The following is a 22,701-nucleotide window of genomic DNA, read 5'->3' as shown; positions in this document are numbered from 1 at the left end:
AAATGCATTGTTTCAATTATAGACTACCAAGCTAATCGCCCGATATATGACTTGTGGGCATCCCTTTAGAGTTAGCTGCTGCTTTTAAAAGGGTAATTTTAAAATCATTTATATTTGCAGGCCTGGTACATGTTTTCAGGTATCAGTGTTTACCCATTTCTACTGCTGGATATCAGTGTTAGCACAATGCTTGTCTTTGCAATCCAAACACATCTGGCCCATCACTAGAGCATTTGGTCAGGGACAAAGACTACGAAGAAGGAGATGCTTTACCTATGACTGGTGGTCATCTCAAGTGGTCACCTCTGCATTCATCCTATTTTATGTCTGCCACGGATGCTGGCTTTCATGTTCCGTCATTCTGCTCTTCACGGTTTACAGGAGTTTCTGCAGCATTCACTGGGAAATGAACAAAAGCCAAGTCCTGCAGGAACAACATCTTAGAGAGCAGGACCGTGTTCTGCTAAAAGCTCAGCCCTAGGATGTTCTGCAAGATGTTCTGTGCAGAATCTATTTCTGTGCTGCACGGATGAAAGCTGATGAAAATGATATACTCCTTGCTTATAATTTGCTTGACAGGGATTGCAAAGGTGGTTCTGTTTCCAAAATCAGTTGAACTAATTCTAGGGTAGCTTGCCAAGGCAAACTGGCAGACGTAATTTATAACAAGGGCAGGGAGAGAACTGGTCATTCAGTTCAGTGTGGCAATGAGCTCCCACCCCCACCCATCAGTAGTACTGTGTTGGCCTAATACGAGCAAGGAGTTCAAGTTATTACAAATGTTTCTTATTTCTTCTAAATGTGTATTGCTTATCAGTCATGGAAAAATTATATTTTACCCTTGATTCTGGGATAGAAATAGAATTTTGAATGTAGATGTTGCATATTTGAAAAGCTCTTCAGTTACATTTAGTTAGAACAGTGTTTCTCAACCTTGACAATTTTAAGGCATGTGGACTTCAACTCCCAGAATTCCACAGCCAGCAATGCTGGCTGTGGAATTCTGGGAGTTGAAGTCCACATGCCTTAAAATTGTCAAGGTTGAGAAACACTGAGTTAGAACAAGCGATTTAGATTGGATTTGCATACACCTTTGTGTATTTGTCCACCCCAATTACCCTGTTTGCTATGTGCTATTTTAATTCAAACCTTCTCTTCCTTATTAGCTTCCATCTGAGCTGCAAGATATGGTCAACAAGCACCTGCAAAACACTCAGGATTCTGTAGGCCCTGGCCAGGAGGAATTGCACACCTTGGCTCCATCTGATGCGGTACCCACCTCAGTCATTGCTAGAGTGTTGGAGAAGCCAGAATCACTGGTGCTGAACTCAGCCAAATCCAGTAGTGGAAGTTGCTGTATGGCTGAAGATGTTTTTGTGCATGTAGATATGAGTGGCACTCCTGAACCTTGTGTGAGTTCGGGCCAAAGAGAAAGCAAAGAGAAAGAAGGATCAAGTCAGCAAAATGGGAGCTGCAGATCACAGAACTGCCTGGAGAGCCTGCCGAAGGAGGTGCCTACTTTTGAGAAACTAAGCCCATATCCTACCCCTACCCCACCCCACCCCATGTATCCAGGCCGCAAAGTAATTGAGTTTTCAGAGGACAAGGTGCGGATTCCAAAGAACAGCCCACTGCCTAATTGTACTTATGCTACCCGCCAAGCTATTTCTTTGAGCTTAGTCCAGGGGGAGGATGAGAACTGTGACAAGCAGCGGCCCCTTCCCAGCAGCCCAGCCTCAGGTCAACGCTCTGCTTCTAGCTGCTCCTACCAGCCTTCCCCCAAGTTGAGCCGGGTTCCTGGATCTTCTCAAAGCAGCCCCTTCAGCAGCCCCCCACAGGTTCCCAGCACGTTTGCCAGCTCCGCCAGCTCAGAGGAAGATTTACTAGCTAACTGGCAGCGGATGTTTGTGGATAAGGCTCCTCCTACCACAGAGCAGGTGCTAGTAAACCGTACTGCATTTAGCCGTGACGCAGCACAGGAGCTCCAGAAACGTTTCAGTCGCTCCATGCAAGAGTTAGGCCGGGTAGCTTCCGCCTACTCGGATGGTGAAGAATCAGTGCAGAGCTGCAGCTGGACTGTAAGCAGGGACTCAAGTGTGGACATCGACAGCACAGAGTTTCAGAGTCGCCGGAACCACTTCTCTTCTGACTACAGCACAGATTTCTCCCAGGATGAAAGCTGCAAACTGCTGCAAGGGTGTGGTACCGAGGGGATGGCAGAGCTGGTCACTTCTTCACCAGAGAAGTCCAAAGATTACATAGACTACACATCTGGGAGCCCAGCTGAAGAACAGGAATTGCTACTCCAGGAAAGCAGGATGAACAGCCACGAGGGGGTTTCTGAGCAGAGCAAGGATGGCAAGAATAAGCCACCTCCTGGGCGCCCACATCGCAGCCCCAAGAGAATGGGGGTTCATCATTTACATCGGAAAGACAGCTTAACCCAGGCTCAGGAGCAAGGCAACTTACTTACTTGAGAATGGAGAAGATTGTCTTGGCTTCCCAGGTTGAGCACTGCATTCTCTTCCCAGGCTTGCCCTTCATGCCCTGAGACACAAGGGATTGCCATCATGTTATTTTGGCCAGGAATTCTAGGCAATGTTTAAGTATTTACTGTCTTCTTAATACACAGGAAAGGGGGGAGACAGCTCTTCTCTAGCATCAGGATGCATTTGGATGTACGCTGGCAACACTTTTGTGCTGATGTTGACTGCTCAAGCACTCCTCAGGTGTAGATAAGAGATAGAATTGTGCTCTCTGTGCCTGCCTTCTCCAACCTGTTCTTGTCTTGAAGGCCAAGATCTAGAAAATAGTTCAGAGTCCAATTATAATATATATATGATTGGAAAACCAGCACAATTTTAGATCCACACAAGCACTCTGTGTGAAATTGAATTTGGTGGTCATTACTTTACAGGCCTTCCCTCTTAAAGTAAAGAACAATGGAGCGGTTGAAACAAAGGTATGTTTTCTATCTCCCTTCCACGCGTTCTTTCTCCAAACGCTTGGTGAGGGATTCCACCTGACATCATTTCTTTTCTTCGAAACGTCTGCCTTCACACTTACGGATCAGCTCCAATTGATTCAAATTATGTCCTGAGACACCTGAAGCCTATATTTCTACCTTTTTTGTGGCTTGTGGCACGAGATAGGAATATTTAATCCCTATTTTCTTGCCTCAATCTCCCACCAAGCCATCAGGTGAAGAATATGAATGAAGTGAGAAGCCTTCCATGAATGAACATCCTCAGTTCTGTAAGCTTTTGGTGAATTCTGTAAAATTTTGGTGAGTTCATGTTTGTTTCTCCAAGCCTTCCTGTGGCTATGTGCATAGGTTAACAGGGCCGATGAGGCACAGGAACCAGCTTTACCGTTTCTTTGCATGTTGCGTATGGGGAGTGGGGCTCCATATTCTGGAACTTGGGATTTTCTGCCAAACTAGACCTCAGACTCCCTGCCATAGTCACCCAACAAAACTGAGCTAGATTGTTTGCCATAATGAGCTGAGTCTGCATAGCTGTCTGCTCAGCTATCACTTGGGTTCTCTGGACCATGTCTTGGTGATAGTATACTATGTATGTTTTCCTTTGGACTAGTCTTCCTCACTCTTATTCTTTAGATGTGTAGGGGCTAAAATTCCCAGCAAGTGTGACTGTATAGGGCTGCACTTCTTGAGGATGCCAAATTGAGGAATGCTGCTTCAGGTCTTCAACTGTTAATATGTACTTATCTCTCCATTTTTGGGTGAGCAGAAAGGTGTTGTGGGATGGGGTGATACATGCTGTGGAAGAAATACCTCAGCTTTTTGATTTTAAGTCATCTTATGTCTGGTCTGTAAACTTATTTCACTAGCTGAGGAAGAAATCCACATTAATCCAAGACTAAACCATACAGCCAGCTTGCCTCTTGATGACTCTTCTTGGCACAAAATTACAAAATATTTCTTGTTTGCCCCCTTGGAGACGGCTAATGAGGATGGGCACCCCAATATGGGGTCCAAATTGACACTAGTGCCTTTCCAAGGCCTTACCCAAGGTCTTTTATTCCCTTTCCCCCTTTTTGGTTTCCTACTTGTATTCCGTATTTTGTTCTTCCTTTGTGGGTATGTTTTTGTGTTATTTGTGCATTGGAGAGGAGGGAATAATTTCATAGTGTTAAGGATATTTCATTAAAGAATCAAACTTTCATATTTGATTTCATTAGCCTGCCCTGCTATTCATGCAACCAGAGAAATTTTGGTAATTTTCTGTTAGCAAATATTATGGCCTTTCTTTTCAAATACAGCAATCTGGTCATACCTGACCTTTTGGATATGGTCGTTTAAATTCTTATTAATGGACCATTCCTTTAGTTAGGCTGCTAGCTACTGCGTTGTATTAGTGAGATGTAACTCAGTATTTTTTTGCTAATAAACTGGTGCTAAAGATACTATTCCTTTAGCTTACATACTTAGTGGTCTGATTTCTTCAGCTGATATTTACTTACTTCCTCATTCTCTTGATTTAGCTTGTGAATTCCTTGAACTTTCTCTGCACTACATGGAAGAGGACAAAGGTTGCTATATTTTTCTGTTCCAGTCCTCCTGTATTCTTTTAATCAGGTTATTGATGGAGATAGGGCAGCTTGGTGATCTTATTTAAACCAGTATTGGTTGAATCTTATCTAGTTGAAATGAAATAGTTGTCATGAGCTAATTGGGTCAATGGAATCGATTTGAGACCATTTTGGTTACACTATGTTAAATCCAGATCCAGTTCTCCATTCTATGTTTGGCTGCATAAAACATTCTGAAGCTGAAACAAGTATAGCTGATAACGAGATGATCTAGATATTTTTTTCCTTCTCTCTTTAGATACATTGAACTAAAGCGGAGACCCATACAATTCAGCTCAGGGTTGCAACCATCCCTCTTTTGGCCCTCACAGCCCTCCAAGTTGGTGGGATCTAAAATTTTGGACTTTTTACATTTTTTTCTAAAAAAGCTGGATGTGGTTTAAGGGCCAAAATGGATAATTTAAAGCCTTGCAGAAGTTATTGGTACCCATTTATCTCCTTAAGCTAACCCCTTCTATAAGTGACCTTTGAAGTGCTGTTGACATGCTGTCCCAGCACTTGGGTAGCCCTGTAGGTAATAACTTAATGGGCTAAAGGTTGGGGGAAGAAAGCCAGAAGAAACTAAATACGTTTCTTATTATAAATGAATAGTATAATTTATCAGATAAATTACTGTCCTTGTGCAATCTGGCTTCTTAGCCCTTCACCTCTGGCAGTATTTTGTTGGAGAACTTGAATTGACTCATTTAGCTGCCCCACATTTTAGAATCCCAACTCAAGACTGTTAATCTACAACTAAAATGCTGTGGTGGTGGTGGTGTGTTTTGTTTTGGGATTGGGTTTTGTTTTGTTTTGAGATTTTCAAACTGATAATGTATATTTTAAAGGCAGAAATAAAACTATTTTAAAAATACATCTCTGCAGTTACTTGTTTATTTTGTGGCTTGAATCAGAAACAGACCATAGAAATCTTCTGCTAAAATTCTAAAGGTGCAATTACAGGTATTTTTCAGAACTTGCTAATTGATATTTTAACCAGAAATGCAAGGGATCTAATCTGGAACCACCTTAATACAAAAGATTGCTGTATAACTGAATGCTATATCTACCTGTAAATTTCACCAAGATTAACTTTCCTTTATGATTGTATTCAGACTGAATTTTTTTCTGGAATTATCAGTTAGGTGACAATTGACCTTTGGTCTTTAGCAGGATGCTGAAGACATTAGTGTAGCATGAGACATCCTTAGTAAAGTAGAAGCATATATTCTTTTTTATTTTCAGTGTTTGGGTTTTAGAGTCCCTTCAAATTCTTGATATACTTATATATCAGCCTTTCCTGACCCAAGTCCTTCTAGATGTTTTGCTCTTTTAATATCCACATCAGCCTCAGCTTCAACCACTTTGAAGGTCGTGTTTAAAAATCCAAAACATCTCTGTTGGATGTCCACTATAAACCATGCAAGGGCTTACTGAAAAAAAGTCCTATTTGGCAAATGCAGACCCTGCTGCCTCCTGCTGGTTTCAAGGTCTTTGTATTTTTTTTGTGGAGAAGATCTATAATTGCATTTCTAGAATGATGGTAATACTGTACATAATATTTTTATTGTTGGACTAAAGTGAACTTATCTTTAGAAGTAAGGCCAATATACCAAAATTAGTAGAGATAACAAGCTGTAATCACACCTGATCTCTGAAAAATGTTTTGCAGTCTTCACTTCTACTGAAAAAATGTGATATTATCACTTTGATTCTGAATTTATTGTTGATACATTCCTGGGGAATGGAGGTTTTTAAAGTGTTTTTTTTTTAATTGATACATCTATGTGTGCTTTAATATAGCTGCTTTGGATTTTATTTTTAAAACAAGGAAAAAGGTAGTACATTGGACTTACCACACAGTGGGACAGAGGCCTTTGTAGTGTGATGTCTTCTTCCCGCTCACATCCAGGCCAGACTCAGAAGATTCTCACAGTGCTTTCTGGGGGAAGATAGAACTTCTCCACCAGTTTCAGTATGACAAATCACAGGATTACCTAAAGAAAATACGCTTCGAAAAATATAGTTACTCTGTGTGTGTGTGTGTGTGTGTAGGATTAAATTATGTAGAATTAGTTACTGAAATTGACAGGTATCTATCAACACCTAGGTAACCTAGATGCCCTGTTTCTACTATAGAAAAAAGAACTTCATGAAAGTCAAACGTACTGGTCCTCTTTAGCAAAATCAGGGCATTTTTATAGTGTGATATACCAGAGGTGTCTCTGAGAGTGGAATTTTACATCTGGACAGTTTCTAGTCCTTGCTAGAAACTACCTTTTGTAGGGTTCTGCCAAAGAATACTTAACCCAATCATTGCAAGAGTTACGCTCACAGTGTTTTATAAAGGACACAGAGTGCGGCAATTCTACAGATGTGTCCCAAGCAATCCATAGTGAGTCTTTAGGACTCACCCATATGAAGTTCTATGGGATCTACAGGAAGGCAAATTCTATTAGACTCCACATATGTAAATAGTGATTGGTGTTTACTTCTCCCCGTTTGCCAGTGAGAGAAAATATTGCCCCAGCTAGACCCGAGGCTGATGTGACTCATTTGGGGGAGGGGAGGGTTTCTGTGCCTCTCCCAAGTAATTTGTGTCTCTTGTTGCTAGTTGCTGATTTGGGTGTGGTAGGGGCAGAAGGAATGGGGTAATTCAGTCTGAGGTCCTGGTTCCTTTGACTTTGTCTTTTTGTTGGTGGTGGTTAGGGATAGGGTTGGGAGTATGCTGCTTGGTTGGTTGATTGGTTAGGAGCTTATTTTTTCAATCTCAGTAATATTAGAGGCTTCCTAAATAGATTATTACCATGTTTGGAAAGTCCCGATACGAGAGCTGATTTTATTACTTTGCCTTCCAGTGTTCTACCCATAGTTGTCACGGTGTCTACATTAGAAGCCATGCCTTCAGCCGAAAACTATAATTTAGGCTAATTTCTGCCATAAGGCCAGGTTGGCTATTATGATTAGGCCTCCCCCTTGACCATGGGATCAAAAGCCTAGGGAGAATGGAATAGGCAAGGAAGGCTCTTAGTAACAAGACTAAGGCAGTAGTTAATGAGATCTGTGTTCCATAATCTTCATTCTCCTGTCCTCTGGATATTCTGAAAACATCTGTCTCATCTTTATATACTGTTAGCTTCCAAAACCAAAGATGTCATGGGAACAGGTCCAGAAATGCCTTGGGAAAGTTATAGAATTTGTAGACCAAGAGAAGTGCCCCACCTTGTCATCCCTGGAATTCCCCATTATGTACTTCAGAAAATGGAAGCAAAAAAAAAAAAGGGAGAGGAGAACTAAGGAGAAATTTCCTGACAGTTAGAACAATCAGTGGAACAACCTGCCTCCAGAAGTTTTGAATACTCCAACACTGGAAGTTTTTAAGAAGAGACTGGACAACCATTTTGTCTGATATGGCATAGGGTTTCCTGCCTGAGCAGGGGATTGGACTAGATGACCTCCAAGGTCCCTTCCAACTCTGTTATTCTGTTATTTCCACAATCAATTATGTGGTTGCTGTAGCTTTTATTTTTAATGGCCTATTGTCATTTTGTGAAACAAAGAGTATATCAAAATGGATTTGAGAAAGATAACAAAGTACATGAGATTGAGTTCAGTGCAGGCCTTGGTTGAAAAAGTTCTTGCAACACAACTCTATTAGCGTTCTGCTTTTCATAAGAGAATAAGATACGTGGAGTCAAGCAGCCAAACTGTTTTACTGATGCCGTGTTCAGGTGAGCTGTTACTATTTTCAGTGTACATCTCATCCCTTCTAACTTTTTCATCGATACTTAGATCAGAACTCTGCCATGTTTTGTGAAGTTTATAAAATTTTACCCAAGCATAAATACAAGCAATAAAAAGAATATCTCTTATACATATATACATCTGAAAAAGCAGCTTCTCCCCAAGATCAGTTAAGTATGGCAAAATATAAAAATACAGCAACTGAATCATCAAAAGCAGATGATAAGGACTGATTAATTAGGACCTGGTTCCAGAGTAGGGAAAAGAAAGGTGACTAGTGTATGGATCTGCAGTCACACAGCCTAGTATTTGCATACAGGCATATCAGCTTTCCTATCTTTGCTTAGTGCAGGGGTTTCAAACTGCTGGCCTATGGGCCGGATGCGTCATGCCGAAACCATGCCCACCACATTGCCGGCAATGGAGAAAAAGTCATGATACGTCGCGACACGTCACGTGACATTGCGAGTTTGACACCCCTGGATTAGTGCACACACAAATTTCAGAAGCACAGTAGACATTACACAAGATGTGTGAAAATACACATTTCTACCAATATATGATCTTTCCAAATACAGTACATGGAAATACTTTTCTCATCAGACATTCTGTTCACATCTCTGTTTCCGCTAATAGACTTTCTCCAAGGCCTGATGTTACCAAGACCATCTGGGAACTAGAATCTGAAATGGAAAAAAATTTCTTTAGCATTGACACTGGCAATTTTTATCTTCCTTTAGGCCCCGTAGATAGTGCTGCCAAAATCCAAAAGCAAAATGGTTAATTTTCAGCCTGTGAATTTCTCTTTTAATTTCGTCTCAAAATCACAACAGCAAAAATCCAGCCATCTCTATCTAGTGATAACAGCAGTTTCCTGCAGATTTCAGCATCAAGAGACAAGGGAAGCCATCGTCAATTGTAGCAGAGTCTTTTAAGAACACCAGGTTAAGCCTCACTTTCTAAACACCTCTGAAGTGTAATTACTGTAAAATTGCACGAAATCTTTAAAGCAACAAGTTTGTAAAACTACCTGCTGAGTTAATATTTGTTCCAATACAAAAGATAAATTAACTGTCTGCATAATTTAAAGAAATTGAGATAAACAGCAAAAAGCTTAATAAGAACTTTAAAAGTTACAAACAATTTAAGAGATCAGGCAGTTTTTGGAATATTAGGACTTTTGTTAAAAGCTTTGGGAAATAATTAAAAAAAACATGTCAAATTTTGCAATTTTAAAAATAAAGCACTAGAGGGGGCTAAAGACTTCAGGCAGAAGAAAGAAAAAGTCTTGTAGAACCTACAAATGACAACTTTATGACATTTCAGACATTTCAGGAAATTTTGGAAGAAGGGTTATGATCTGGTAGTTACAATGTCCACAACATTGTTTTCCTACAGTATAGGAATGTATTACTTCCAAAAGATTTTAAAGAAGAAATGATAACTGAAAAGGAATATTTTGGAAGATTGACCGGACGAAAGGAATAAACAAGTGCAGAAATACGTGGAAATAAATTCTGGACTATAAATCAGAGATGACAGACAAAATGGAACCTCAAATGGTAAGACAGAATAATTTGGATAATTACTTTTTATCAGATTTACAAATGTATATTAAAAAAATTGAAGAAACTTTTGAGATGGGAAAAACAAAGTGAAGGGAGATCAAATCCTATAACATCAGAATGAAATAAGAACCAAGATTATCTATTTTTATCTATTCTTTTTTTTAAATTTCTGTTTATTGTTTATTACTGGTAGTCCTCAGCTTACAATCCATTCATTCAGCTGCTGTTTGAAGTTACAATGGCACTGAATGGTGATTATGACTGATCTTTGGAATGTATTTTTAAAATCCTTAATAAAGTTATGTTAAAAAAGCAGCACCAGATTTTAGTGTTAGGTGTTTACTCTGATTCTGGTTTTATATCAATATGACAGCTATGAAGTTCTGATGACTTTTAGTATCAGCGCTATACCAAGGTAATAAACATTCAGCATGTTTGAAAAATTGGCACATACTTTTTCACAGAATTGTACCTTCTACTATTTATTTATTTAATGGATAGGTGTGTATAGCTCCAAATGAAGAATTAGGCTTCCATTTTTATTTTCCAAGTACAAGGTTTGGGCCTATGTGAAACTAGAGTAAAGATGCAGTAAACTAGCCTCTTTCCCCCCCTAAAATTGGAAAGAAAAAAGATATTCATTTGTACTATCTTATCTCCCCAAGATAATAATATATTGCTGCATTAATTTTAGATATATTTTGAAGGTGCAACCATATCTTAACTTCTGATTTTCAGTTATGGAGCTGCTTCATATAAAAAACAAACAAACTGGAAACCAGTCTGGTATATGTTTGTAAGCAGGCTAAATGACTCTATTAATTCCTACTGCCACATACCAATTTATAGGAATGATTCAAGAAAATCACTTTCAGGATGAAAACATTTATTTATTTATTGTGTATGTGCACTTTAGTGTCCCCTGGTGACTGCCTAGACAGTCCCTGCAGCTTTCTTATTTTTTAAAGGAACTCAAAACAAAAGCATTCTACATCATTAATTTCAAAATCTTTTCCCCCAATTTATGTGAACCCTTCATCTGTTCTAAACTCAAAGTTTTAATCATCCTTTTTGCTGTTTATTCTAGAAAAAATGTATTATTTATTAAGTATTTAAAACTTATTTCACAAAGGATTGAAGGAGACTCACTGGGTATTGTAAAACTTGTTAATTTGAAAGTTCTTAATAGCTGAAAAGCAGTTAACAAGCATTTTCCAAAAGCGATTAGGAAAGGAAGTATGCGAACCACGTGTCTTTTTGAGGAGCCAATTGTAGTTGGAACAAGATGGCTATTCCCTCATCTCCCAGAGCTTTAAAGCTACTGGAGATCGCTGTCTTGTGTCTCCCTACGAGGAACAACTATGTGGAGCATTTGTGGGTGATCTCAAGTCCTCTCATTATCCAGAGAGAAATTATGGAGAGGCAGTCTACTCGCTGGATCTTCATTCTGTCACGGTGAGCTTCACCTTTTGTGGTGCCATCTTCAGCTTGCCATTTCTTCCCCAGAAGTCTTCCCTGCAGTTTTCTTGGAAAGATTTTGGAAGTGGCTTGCCATCTCCATGAAAGCATTAACTATTAGTTTATAGTCAAATTTAGTATCCATCAGCTTCTATTAAGATTTCATCCTGAAAGAGGAATTTCAGTTCTAGATAAACTAGGCCAATTATGCCAATACAAATAAATATTGGGATGAAAGAACAATACAATTTAGAGATACGATTATCAAAACTTCAATATTACAAGAATGGGGAAATATCTGTTCTCCATCAACTGTATGGTGATCTGAAATATAGAATTCCTCTATATTTGAAAAAGCATCTCATCACTAGGAGTCTCAACTAGTGGCCTATTTTAACTATCTGTATAAACTATTCTACATGGCTAATATACTTTTCCCTCTTATAAAAGTCAGATAAACTGACTGAAATACAAACAAATTAGTTTTACAGTATAATAGAAACATACTAAAGACTAAATGATCAGTGTTCTAGTAAAGAAAATTCTTATCTCCTCTTTCCAAATAAATCAAAAGATAAAAAATGCAGTATCCTAATTCCGCATGCGTGTAAATCTCCCACACAGTGTCACCTCCCATTCTTAAGAGGGAACCAATCTTACTGCTTTGACAGATCCAGGAATTCTTCTCTCTGGCCATCACTTCATGGGGCACAGTCTCATCTTCTTCCTCCCCCTCTGAAAGAAGGTCTGAGATTTGTTGCTGTAGTTCAGGACTAATGTTGTTCTCTGCCAGGATCAATGTCCTCAGAGCTGTTGGATAGTTTTCCACCATGTCCAATAGGATCTGAATTGTGTCAGAACAGAACAGAGGCATCATGAGACACAGCTCACTCTAGTCACCAGGTGACCAAAGGGAAAAAAAAGATTTAAAATGGATTACAAAGATCGTTTGGAGATGGGAGAAACCTTTAATATAATTTACCAGATTCCCTGCATGGATTGCCCATGACAGAATGGGAAGAAGCTAATCACCAGACTGCAAGAACAAGAACAAGCAGTTAGATGAGGGGATCCAAACTCATTGCAATGAACAAGTAGCTGCATTCAATTTTGCAGCTACTAAGATTGTTGGCTGAGTAGGGACAAAAATAGCCAGAGAAATTATTGAGGCCTGGGAAACGGGCCCTTGATCAGTCAATAGGAGTGCTGATTTACTATCACCAGCTTACCAGTTACTTAGGAGCCAAGTGTGTGGCAGCAGAAAGAAACTACAACTAACTAATTAATAGCCAGCCATCGACACCCTAATTAACAACTAAAAGCCACACACAACCAGGCATCATAGAAATACAATTCATAGAACAGCCCAGTTCACACATTATGAAAAGAGAGAAGTCCCCTGGAGATGGGCTTCAGCATGAGCCTGAAAGCTTGGAAGAATAAATCTTTGGTCCTGATGACCGATTCAGATTGGATCCTGCAAGATCTAAAATGTATTTATTATGACATGGGATTAACAATGGGCAATTAATCTAAAACATAGTTGTATTTCTTCCTATCCCCAATTATAATTACACAGAGCAAGTTCTTCATCACTAGAGAGAATCAGTTCTTTTGTCACTAATTCACTATCTAATACCTGTGACTGTATCCCTCTCTGTTGGTTAAAAAAACAACCACCCCCTTCACATCAAACCAAAATCTTAAGGGAAAGTAGGAGGTCTTCCACATCATCGAGTTTTAAGTAATTGTAATTTCTTAGGTCTCTTGAAAAATACACGGGGTGGGGATTATGTGCGAGCTTTGCAGTTGGTTACACTGACTTTTATGACTGGCAAGAGAAATAAGGGCAGCCAAGAAAAATACTTCCTTACCATAGCTGACTGGTTGGTAAGTCCTGTCCCTTCCAAGTCTAAAACTTCTAAGGTACGGCTGGATGCCACTGAAACAGCCAGCATTGCTGCTATCTGGTCACCTATGGAACAGAAAACCAGGGGATGTGAGAAAAGCACAGTGCAGCTCTACCAGATGCACCCACTTCAAGAGCAGCAGAATGTAAGGGATATCTTCCCCGTCTGAATGCTGAAAGTTTCTTCACTCTCCCTCAGATTATGGCTCCTAATGCTGAATTCCATAGTTGCAGCTTTATAAAGAAGATGCTGAGTTAATACTTCACCATGTGTTGATAGTGCAGGATGCTAGGCAATGGTGAGGAAGTTCTCCTTTTCCTCTTGCTTTTCATCCTTTGCAAACTAGCTAACAATAGCATAAATAAATAAATAAATCCCCCCAACACTGTGCAAATCTCTGAGTAATCCTTGTCTCTCCTTGTCTCTGAGTAGCCCCCTAGCAGCTTATGATTGGTTAGCAGATGAAGGACATGCACCACTCCTTGGAAGCCAAGGTGTGTGGGGGGGGGGAAAGGGGGGAGGCTTGTCCATCCTAGAGGGCAAGGTGAGGCAGGGCGTGCATAAGTATGGCCAAGATGTTCGCATCTGTCTCCCCCTTTAGTGGGATGAGCAGTACAGAGCAGCCTGGCTCACCAGCTGCCAAATCAGCTCAGCAATGCAGCTGGGAAGAGAAGAAGTTTCCATGGCAACCGCTGCTGGAACTCCTCTTTGCCTTGCTATTTTTTGAAGCGGCAGCTGGGAAAGGGACAACTTATGCCCACCAAGTCCAGGATCTGGGATGGAATTCAGCCAATGACCCCATAAATGAGATATTGCCACAGAGTCCGGAGGAGAAGCTCATCATCTTGGTTTCAGATGGCCCAATAGTGCTCTGTTCCTTCCTTCCTTGTATAGAATGGTCCTCCGTCCTACTCGTCCAGAATTGAACATGTGACGATGGCAGATTTGGTTTTGCACTTTCAGCTTTCAATTAAGGAGTGATTTCTTAAGCTTTCTCTTATTGCTTCTGTTTGAAGCATGTGACTGAAAGATTATTCCTGATAAACTGGGACCCGGCTTACAGACAAATTTAAGGGGGGAAAAAAAGCGGGGGGAAACCTAGATTGGAGGAAGCCCTGACTGAAAATTTATCAAGCCTTTACCAGCCTTTGAAGATCAGGTGGGGAGGTACAGTCCCAACACATGCAGAAGACAGTGGGCTACGTATAGAAGGTTGGGACAGAAAACACTGGATGAGATGGCATACAATTGGCCTGACTTTGTAGAAAGCAGCTTCACCAGCTGCCAAATTTGCTTTTTTCCCAACTTTCTCACAGTCCTTAGGTCCTCTTGATTAGAGGGCAGAGTAAACTGCTTTTAAATTACTACTGGTGTAAGGCAAGCATATCAAACCCACAAGCCGCATCAGGCCCTGCACAGCAAGTAATGCAGCCCTACAAGATTTTTTTTTTAAAAGTAAAGGAAGTTTGTTATTTATATACATTAACTACATATTTTCTAGGCAGCCCAAGACAATTCCTCTTCAGTGCAATGAGGCCCAGGCAAATCAAAAAGTTGGGCACCCACGGCATAAGGCAATTTGACTTTGTTCCCTAACCAAGAAGACATGATGGCCTTCTAAGTAGCTCTGTTAGGTATTATCTGGATGTGTTTAAGATGTAAGCCTTAAATGATTGTGATTAATATTCATATGTTACTTATATGTAAGGATTGTGATATGTATATGTTACTTATATGTAAGGGTGTAGGTTTATACACATGTTGTATATAGTATGTTTAAATGTGTGTTATGTTTGTGTACACTTTGAGAGCAAGCAACTAAATTTCATTTTTAATGTGTGCCATTGTGCCCACAGTAAAAATGACAATAAAGGTCTGTCTGTCTGTCTGTCTGTCTGTCTGTCTGTCTGTCTGTCTGTCTATCTATCTATCTATCTATCTATCTATCTATCTATCTATCTATCTATCTATCTATCTAAATGTTATAACCTGTATAATCTCAACAAAATCTCTAGTAGCCAGAAGGACACACAAACATGCGGAATATCCAAATCCAAATAGTCCTCTCACCCAGGGGATTGTAGTCCAGATTCAGCACTCGCACCTGGGAACTATGAGCCACTGCAATAGCCAGACGTCCCCATCCCTTGGGGGTGATGCCAGAATTTGCACTCAGAGTCAGTTCCTTCAATCCTAGGTGTAAAAAAAAAGTCAGGTGACCTCAAGGCAACTTTTACAAAGCCTCTTCCATTCAGGGTTGATATCACTGAATTATTAATGCAGCTGAAACTTATCCAACCCTGATCAATTAACCTCAAAATATATTTTCAACACACTCTTGTTCAAACTAGTACTACAATTATTTGGTAATCTTTGTTAGATATGGAGAAACTAGAAGGGGAGCAAAGCATTTTCAGGAGCAAAAGAAGCTCAAGTTGATTGAGTAGCTGATAGGCAAACTGTTATCTTACCACCCCAACTGTCACAATAATGTAACAATAAGCCAAATATTTGATCATGTTCTATCTTCCCCCAACTAATGCTGTTCAGATGTGCTGAAATGAAAGCTGAAATCCTAACCACTGTGGCCCAATGTTGCAACTTGCGGTCCCATAACTATTGGAGCACAAGATTGGGGAAAGCTATTTCGAGAATATTTCAAGTTCTGCTTGCTGATTCTCCAATTCAAATAATAGCTACAGGTAGTCCTTGACTCACAACCCTTCGTTTAGTGACAGCTTGAAGTTATATATATTCAAGAGTCCATTTTAGTTTCACATGTAAGAAGTATACTTCATTCTTAATGTTGTCTGTGAGTTGAAAATCATTTATTTTTAATATAATTTTATTAAATTTTATAAAAAATATTTTGCTTGAAACTCATTTATTCTTAACTCCCGTAAGCCTCATCATCTATCAGAGGATTTCCATTTGAGCCCACTGCACTAAGAAACCAAAGCCATAATTTCTTTTGGACAAAGAACTCTTGACACTCCCACAATCCCTTTTGTTTTGGTGGAGCAAAAGTCCAAAGAGACAGCTGCAAAAGATGACGTGTCCTCTCTTCCTTACCTGACTTGGCCCCATCAGGAGGAAGAAGGCCACAAATCAAGTTGATACCTTCATCTCCCAGCATGCAGTCCCCCAGGTCCAAGGCCACAAGGGATGGATGGATGGATAAAGCTGGGTTGAGAATGGCCAGACCAGCATCTGTCAGAGGACTCCCATGAAGGCTGCATAAATAAAAAGGAATTATAGATTCCCTTTCCTTCGACTTGCAAATGATAAAACAAATCTTAGGCCTGTGTTTCTCAACCTCAGCAACTTTTAAGATGTGTGGCTTTCAACTCCCACAAGTCTCAGCCAGTATCCACACATCTTAAAGTTGCTGAGGCTGAGAAACATTATATGCTGCATAGGCACTTCGTTTCAGAAATTAGAATGAAATCAGGCACTGGTAGAAAAACACAGGAAGGTTATAATGGAGGACAAGAACACTTGAACCCTCTGAAAGAGGTAGAGAAACGTTCAATAAAAAGTCTTCTCTAAAAGCCCATTAATATATATTTTTGCCTGAACTTTCTTGTTTGGGAGCCCATTTCTTTATTGGAAGTGATCTTGAAAAACAAGGATGGTCCAACCTTGGCTAGTCTAAAGAAAAGAAGAAACAGGGGCGACATGATATCAGCATTCCAGTATTTGAGGGGCTGCCACAGAGAAGAGGGCGTTAAACAATTCTCCAAAGCACCAGGGGGCAGGATAAGAAACAATGGTTGGAAACTGACCAAAGAGAGAAGCAACCTGGAATTAAGGAGAAACTTCCTGACAGTGAGGACAATTAACCACTGAAACCGCTTGCCTTCAGAAATCGTGGGCGCTCCATCACTGGAGGTTTTTAAGAAGAAACTAGACAGTCACCTGTCTGATATGGTAGGTTCTCCTGCTTGAGCAGCGGGCTGGACTAGAAGACCTCTAGGGTCCCTTCCAGCTTATTCTATTCTATTCTATTCTATATTTCTATTTCTATTCTAATGTACACTTCTTAAAACTTCAAATTCATAATTGACATTAGCCTTACCCATTACTTGTTGAAGCTATTCTAACTACAGTGGTACCTCTGTACCCAACTGCTTGGTACCCAGTAGCATCAAATTTGCTATTCAATGCCTTTTTGTCGAGAAAATTTTGTCCCAGTACTCATCATTTGTTTGGTACTCAATGCGCAAGCTAGAACCTGTTGGTGTTGGTTGCCTTGTGACTTGCTACCCTTTCCAGCCGAAACAATGGGTGATGCATTAGTCACACAGTAACTCCTGCCCTCTACACATCCCCTTACAATCTTATTTTAGTTTCTATGGTTATTTTGTGTATTTTTGCACTTTTTTGCCTCATCACTACAGGTAAAGTGAAGTTTTTATTTTATTTAATCTAAGTATTTATTAACTTTTAGGCTTTTTTTTCATGTAAAGTCATGATATACAACCCTATGTTTTTACATATTGCCTTAAAAATGGCATTGTCTTGGGTTTGGGAATGCATTAAATTTATTTACATTATTCCTTATAGGAAAAATTTATTTGGTACTCATAATTTTTGGTACTTATCACACCTCCCAGGACCAATTAATGACAAGTACCAAGGTACCACTTGTATTTGGATCAGGTAAATAAAAATCATACAACCTGCAGTTATAGGGACTAAAGCAGCTTTTTAAAAAATTGTAATAAATTTAAGAGGACTCTCCCTGACCTTCTCTGAAAATGAATATAAGATTTGGTAGCTCATTTAACTGTTCCATTAATTTATTGGCTTTCATGTTTTCTTAACCAAAGGTGGGGAAATTGCATTCCTACTAAAATCTATTGGATTTTGACTTCTTACCAGCTCCAGCTCAAATAGCAAATATTCTAATTTGTGTCATTTACTAATGACTACCTTTTATTCTGGGGAATTAAATTGTGATAATTATCAATATTTAGGATTGGATGACCTTTGGTTCTTTAAAATGCATTAAAATCCAACCTCCCAGAACAGGAAGATATGTTTCTTTGGAGCAATAACCATTTAACAATATGGAAAGGATAACTGAACTACACTAAGGAACTCTGGAAGCCCTCATTCACACCTGAGTACATTTCATTTACGCCAATGAAACACAACTTTTAAAGAAACCAGCACAGCATCTGCCCTGCAGGATTTTTGCAACACTGGAGTTGAGGCAACATTCTCGGCTGATACTAAATGGAGGGCTTACTCACAATAAAGATTGGACAGAGCGGTTTGTCTTCAGAGCTTCAGCCAATTGCTTGACCCGATTGATATTGGAAACAATCCCCAAGTTAAGATTAAGTTGAGCCAGGGAATGAGACTCTGCTACCCCCTTGCAGATGCGACCGAAATCTCGATCAGAAAGTTGACAACCACGGAGGGAAAGCAGTTTGATGGAGTTCTCCCGCAAGCTCTCACAAATATCCCGAATCTCCGCACTGGATAAAGTCTCCCCAGAGATCTGAATAGATCCTGGCAACATCGCTCTGAAAACTAGCAAACACCTTCAGCAGTTTTACTATGTTAATCCGGATTGCTGTGCTCAAAAAATATGGGAAACCCAGATTAGCGCGCCAGGAGCGCTCGGCAATCCGGTTAAAAAAAGAGAAAAGCAGGGCGTTACATAAAAGAGTGAACCGACAGTTTTGTAATCCTGGGTAAAATTGGACGATTGGTGCAATTTTAAATAAAAGGAATGCATCGATCAAAACAATATGCGATTCGGAAAAGTCCTGCTGGGCGTATTGCACGAACTGGAACCGAGGAGACACATCAATCAACGCGCCTGATCGGACTGAGGTAAATTCCGCGCAAAATCCGAGTTAAAAGCTGGGAGGCTAACAGCGCCAAATGTCTAGACAGGGGGAAAAGGGAGCGCGCTCCGTTTCTAAAGAGGAGTGGGAAAGTGAGCGGACTGATAGGTGGTGCAGCGGGAATAAGAAATGCAAATCGAAATCCGAGCCAAAGTCTTTCCAGGGTTTAAAAGCCGAGTGAAGGCGGATTGTCTGGATTCTGCAGAAGCGGGAACCAGGCGTGCGCGGGTGTTTGTCTTCCGGGTTTTCTCCCGTTTCAGAGAAACCCCTCTTCCCCCGGCGCGCTTCTTCCCATTCGCAGCGCTCGAGTCGCAAGCCCGGGGGCTGATAGCCGTCTTGCTGTTCTCTCCCCGCCGCCCCACTTGCTCTGCTCTGGCCGCAACGGAGGCCCGACTCCTCCAGCCCGGAGACTGCGGGCTCTGCCTCCCTTCCCCGACGCTTCCTTCTCCTCCTCCTGTTTTCACCGCACCCGCGGCTACCGCTGCAGCGCTTGACGCAGCTTGACCGACGCGCGGAGCGGAGCCTGGCAGCCCGGCCTTCTTCCTCCTTGTGTCCGGGGGGAAGGATCCAGCTTGATTTGGCGCTGTGCCGGTTTCTATGGCTACCCTCCGATACTGGAGCCGCCGGAGCCGCCGCCTCTTGCCGAGACAACCACTCGGTGGCGCTTGCAGTCATCACTTTTCACACTAAATCCCTCCGCGGCCTAATCCCTCCAGGAGCCATAAGCATCCCTCTCCCGTACCTCTTCCTCCCGCCCCCCCCTCCGATCTGGAGAGGAAAAAATAGAAGTATCCAGATGGGGGTCGATGGGAGAATTGCAATTATTTTAAAAAGCAATAGCTGGACTAGATCCGAGGGGTTGTCTTAATTTTGGATAAACTGTTCCACCTTGTGGATGCTTCTGGGCGGAAATTCCTGGGGAAAGCCCCAGATCCCAAAGAGTGAAGATCACGCCCTAGGAATCCGCAGTTTACTCTCTGGATGCTCAACGGTACTGTTTTTTTTTTTTTCCTTAACCAGATTCAGCCCTTCCACCTCAGAAGGAAGAGCCAAGTTTCCTTTTCCATTTACAAAATCAGAGACCATCCTGCAGAATGTGAATCATAAGGTCTGTTTCTTACGTGCAGGAATTAGGACAGAAACTCCTAGTTACAGGAAACTGGGTAACTTTCAGGTGGGTGGACTTAATGCTGCTGCTGCTGCTGCTGCTGCTGCTGCTGCTGCTGCTAATAATAATAATAATAATAATAATAATAATAATAATAATAATAGTAATAATCACCCCAGACTTAACAATTGTCGATAAAGTCAAAAAAGTCTGGATAGTGGATGTGGCAGTGCCTGGAGATAGCAGAATAGAAGAGAAAGAACTGGAGAAGATAACAAAATACAAAGACCTACAAATAGAAATAGAAAGACTGTGGCAAAAGCAAGCAAGGGTAGTACCAATAGTCATAGGCTCCTTGGGTGCAATCCCAAAACAACTGGAGCACCACTTGAACACCATTGGCATTGACAAATTCGCTATTAGTCAATTGCAAAAGGCGGCCTTACTAGGAACTGCTTCCATCCTGCGACGATATCTGTAATACCATCAAACATCCACATCTGCCTATCCCAGGTCCTGGGTAAGGACTCGATAGGTAGACAAAATGCCAAATCCAGTCTGAACATCTGGCTGACTGTGCGATGATCGATAATAATATAAGTTGGAAGTGACCTTGGAGGTCTTCTAGTCCAACCCCCTGCTCAGGGAAGAAATCCTATGCCATTTCAGACAAATGAAAGTTTTTCTTAAAAACTTTCAGTGTTGGAGCATTCACAGCTTCTGGAGGCAGGTTGTTTCAACTCCCAGAATCCCCCAGTTATCAATGGTATTTATCAAGAAAATTGAATTGTATGTTTTATGTTACTACAAACTGAACATTGAGTCAGCCATATAACATAATGTCCAGAGTTGCATTATCACTGAAATGGAAGGCATATAAATTCAATAAATAATAATGGCTGCAGTACAAATAAATAATGCATTCATTTCACCTTGTATTATCAGAAATAGGTCTACTTTTTCTGCATTAATCAGTCTTCACTTTCAGTACAGGGTCCAATTTTGGGAACCACAATTAAAAATGGATTGAAACAAATTTAGATATGTTCAGAAAGAAGCAGCAGGGATGATCCAGAGCCTAGAAACTATCTCCTATAAAAAAAGATTAAGGGAATTGGAAATGTTTAATCTTGGGAAGAGAATCTTAAGAAGCTACTAATCGGTAGTCTTCAAGCAGGGTTGTTAAGACCAGGCAACAACTGGTTTTGATAATCATTGGTTGTGCAATCACGTCTGGTATATATATGCATGAGCAGGTGTGCATCTGGAAAGAGTTTTTGTTAGTTCAGTCCCTGGTCCCAGATTTGCTACCTAATCCAGCTTTAAGGCACAAGGCCTGGCGCTCTGTTTATATGCTATGTAGGGGGTGTTTCAGTGGGGAAAGAGTCCATTGGATGCTGATGGGCTTAAATAATGGCCCTTCCCTCAGTACTTATTGTTGCCAATGACTATGCTATCACAGATCATTCAGGAGGCTAAAATTGCCTGGGATCATATGACAGTGTGTGAAGCTTAATGTTCATACAGCACATAGGAAAAACCATTTCATGACTTAGCATGATATATAAAGCAGTGTGATATCAGCAAAACGCTTGGCCTCTTTCTTGATTATCTGAGCCAAGACATATAGCCTTCATACAGGGACCTCTTAAGGACATCAGTATGACTGTTGCATTATTAGTTTTGCCTTTTACTGTCCCACACAAAGTACTCCCTTGATGTTCACACAAACCATGCACGCAGGGCTGAAAAAGGCACGGTGGCAGTACACACCAGTGCAACCACTCGTGAGAAAGATACTGCCATCTTCCTCCAACAGTGTAAAAAAACAAAAGTACAATAATTAGAACTTACAATGAAAAAAGAATAGGTTTATTTAATAAAACATTAATTGTATAAAGTACTTTGCAGAGTTCAAAAATACAAAAAAAAATAAATAGTATGATCAACATTAAAGTAGTAACAGGAAAAGAAGCAATAGCAAAATCATAAATCACTGTTGCACTGACACATTATTAAAAGGTATGGGAGAATAAAACTGCCTTAGCCTGCCAACCAAAAGACAATGATGGTGCCAGGTGTATCTTGCTGGAGAAGACTTCGCAACTTAGAGGATTATGTCTAAGCCTGTGTATCGAAACAGTATCTCGAAGAAGAACAATGGAAAATAGTCAAAAGTATGGTTCAAATAAAATTAAAGGAAAACAATCTAGGATAAAACATCACCCCAAGCCCCAGTTCATCAGTTTAATTTTTCACATGATAGCTCCATCATCTCAGTATTTTATGCACTGTCTGGTATTGGTTCTTTGGGATTTTAGACAGGATTGTTGTTTTTTCATGTGGAGATGCTGACATTGTTTCCAAACAAAACCTGGACATTGTAACTGAACAGATGTTAAGAAGGGCTGTAAATCTCAATTGGAATTATTTCTGGGGAATGATCAAAAGGAACTCAG

The 22,701-nt window shown here is 40.5% G+C and overlaps 2 protein-coding genes across 15 annotated transcripts in view; one reads left to right on the top strand and one right to left on the bottom strand.

Moving 5' to 3' along the window:
* TJAP1 (tight junction associated protein 1) overlaps window positions 1-5,467 on the top strand; it is a 60,160-nt gene extending 54,693 nt beyond the window's left edge. For all 13 annotated transcript variants that reach the window (XM_039342773.1, XM_039342770.1, XM_039342775.1 and 10 more), the window contains one exon: window positions 1,167-5,467. In XM_039342773.1, coding sequence (XP_039198707.1) covers window positions 1,167-2,477 — 1,311 coding nt within the window. In that variant the 3' untranslated portion in view covers window positions 2,478-5,467. The remainder of the gene's footprint in view (window positions 1-1,166) is intronic.
* A 2,820-nt stretch (window positions 5,468-8,287) lies between these two features.
* On the bottom strand, window positions 8,288-19,674 carry LRRC73 (leucine rich repeat containing 73). 2 transcript variants are annotated; one of them, XM_039342777.1, is made up of 6 exons: window positions 18,532-19,674; window positions 16,346-16,506; window positions 15,344-15,466; window positions 13,238-13,338; window positions 12,024-12,207; window positions 8,288-11,530 (listed from the first exon to the last, which is right to left on the bottom strand). In XM_039342777.1, the coding sequence occupies exons 1-6, from the start codon at window positions 18,801-18,803 to the stop codon at window positions 11,526-11,528; spliced, it is 846 nt and encodes a 281-aa protein (XP_039198711.1). In that variant the 5' UTR covers window positions 18,804-19,674; the 3' UTR covers window positions 8,288-11,525. The 2 variants fall into 2 exon arrangements, with proteins under 2 accessions (XP_039198711.1, XP_039198710.1); XM_039342776.1 differs by having other exon boundaries at window positions 8,288-9,020; window positions 18,532-19,672.
* Window positions 19,675-22,701: the final 3,027 nt, after the last annotated feature.

Source organism: Crotalus tigris, unplaced genomic scaffold (genome assembly GCF_016545835.1).
Source record: "Crotalus tigris isolate CLP2741 ecotype Arizona unplaced genomic scaffold, ASM1654583v1 scf7180000017812.1200847, whole genome shotgun sequence".
In the NCBI taxonomy this organism is placed as follows: domain Eukaryota; kingdom Metazoa; phylum Chordata; class Lepidosauria; order Squamata; family Viperidae; genus Crotalus; species Crotalus tigris.
The sequence above is the reverse complement of the archived record's forward strand: the minus strand, read 5'-3'. Positions and strand labels throughout refer to the sequence as shown.

What these genes read in the sequence shown, in the direction of transcription:
- LRRC73 (XM_039342776.1), bottom strand. Translation starts at nt 18,803, where the DNA reads ATGTTGCCAGGATCTATTCAGATCTCTGGGGAGACTTTATCCAGTGCG. An exon ending in TCCTGATGGGGCCAAGTCAG is followed by an intron (nt 15,467 to 16,345) that starts GTAAGGAAGAGA and finishes TTTTACACCTAG; the next exon opens with GATTGAAGGAACTGACTCTG. An exon ending in TTCCTGGATCTGTCAAAGCA is followed by an intron (nt 9,021 to 12,023) that starts GTAAGATTGGTT and finishes TTTCCATTTCAG; the next exon opens with ATTCTAGTTCCCAGATGGTC.